The following is a 1,028-nucleotide window of genomic DNA, read 5'->3' on the forward strand; positions in this document are numbered from 1 at the left end:
CTTCCGGTCAAGGGCAGGCGTTTACCTGCAAAACATTTCAAGGCCTTTCCTTTGAAGGCTGTTTTGAAGCGCGAGCGTGCAGAGTTGGTTGAAGATCCACCTGTAATGACTTGCCTGTTTTTCCAAGATGGATATATAAGGGGGCGTCGCCACTGCCCAAAGCCACACGATCGGTTGACAACACAAGGTGAGGGTCTCTGATTTCCTTCTGGCTTCGTGAGGAAGGTAGCGGGAGGGGGGGGGGAGGTATTTTTCACGGGAGAGCAAGTGTGCTTTCCACGTGATGTATTTTGACGCCGTTTATGAGTTTAATGTTGGTATATTGGTTTGTTTTTAGTTTCTCATTTTCCTAACATAATTGTATGTGAAGCCCAGCTGATTAGATTTTTGAGATTATCAGAGTAAAAAAATGGAGCGATAGTACAATAAAGGATTCATTGCTAGTGCGATTCATCACAGAAAACGGTAAATATACAGTTTGAAAATGGACATCGGGGCATTATTGACAGCTTGCGCTGTGTGCATTCTAGAAATGTAGATAAAATTACCTGTAAAGATAAGAGTCATAATGATTATCAATTCTGTCATTATCATTCTCGTTATTACCACCAACTACCATAATAAACATAATAATTATTATTATGTAACTGATATTATTTAATTTAAAATCAATATTGCCATATATAGTGCATATGTTAAGCTGCGTCCAATGTAGTTATAATACTTCCTAATGGCTATGTATGGATCTTGCTCATTACCATATTCTAGTCAACTGGCCCTCTGGCTATGACCTTCCGACTTTTCGATGTTCATCACCATCCCCCCCCCCCCACCCCGTAACCTTGCTGACATGCCGAGAAACCAATGAACTCATTAACCAATCATCCGCTGAAGTAATAAATGCTAGTAAAATCGTTAGCTCTTGTTTCTGTAAAAGCAGCAAGATAGACATCACAAATAATGGGCGCTTTAATTTGGGCCAGATTATTCGGTGCAATTTGGGAGTCTCACTCTGAAGAAAAACATGT

At 40.3% G+C, this 1,028-nt stretch overlaps 1 protein-coding gene across 2 annotated transcripts in view; it reads left to right on the top strand.

Moving 5' to 3' along the window:
* Positions 1 to 125: 125 nt before the first annotated feature.
* LOC119582179 overlaps positions 126 to 1,028 on the top strand; it is a 3,030-nt gene continuing 2,127 nt past the window's right edge. The window contains exon 1 of one of the 2 annotated variants that reach the window (XM_037930415.1): positions 126 to 187. Coding sequence is in view for 1 of the 2 variants with exons in the window: in XM_037930414.1 (XP_037786342.1) it covers positions 303 to 313 (11 nt within the window). In the remaining variant the exon portion in view is untranslated. Of the gene's footprint in view, positions 188 to 287; positions 314 to 1,028 lie in introns of those variants that run through there. The other variant, XM_037930414.1, reaches the window with a different exon arrangement.

This window comes from Penaeus monodon, chromosome 15 (genome assembly GCF_015228065.2).
Source record: "Penaeus monodon isolate SGIC_2016 chromosome 15, NSTDA_Pmon_1, whole genome shotgun sequence".
Taxonomy (NCBI): Eukaryota; Metazoa; Arthropoda; class Malacostraca; order Decapoda; family Penaeidae; genus Penaeus; species Penaeus monodon.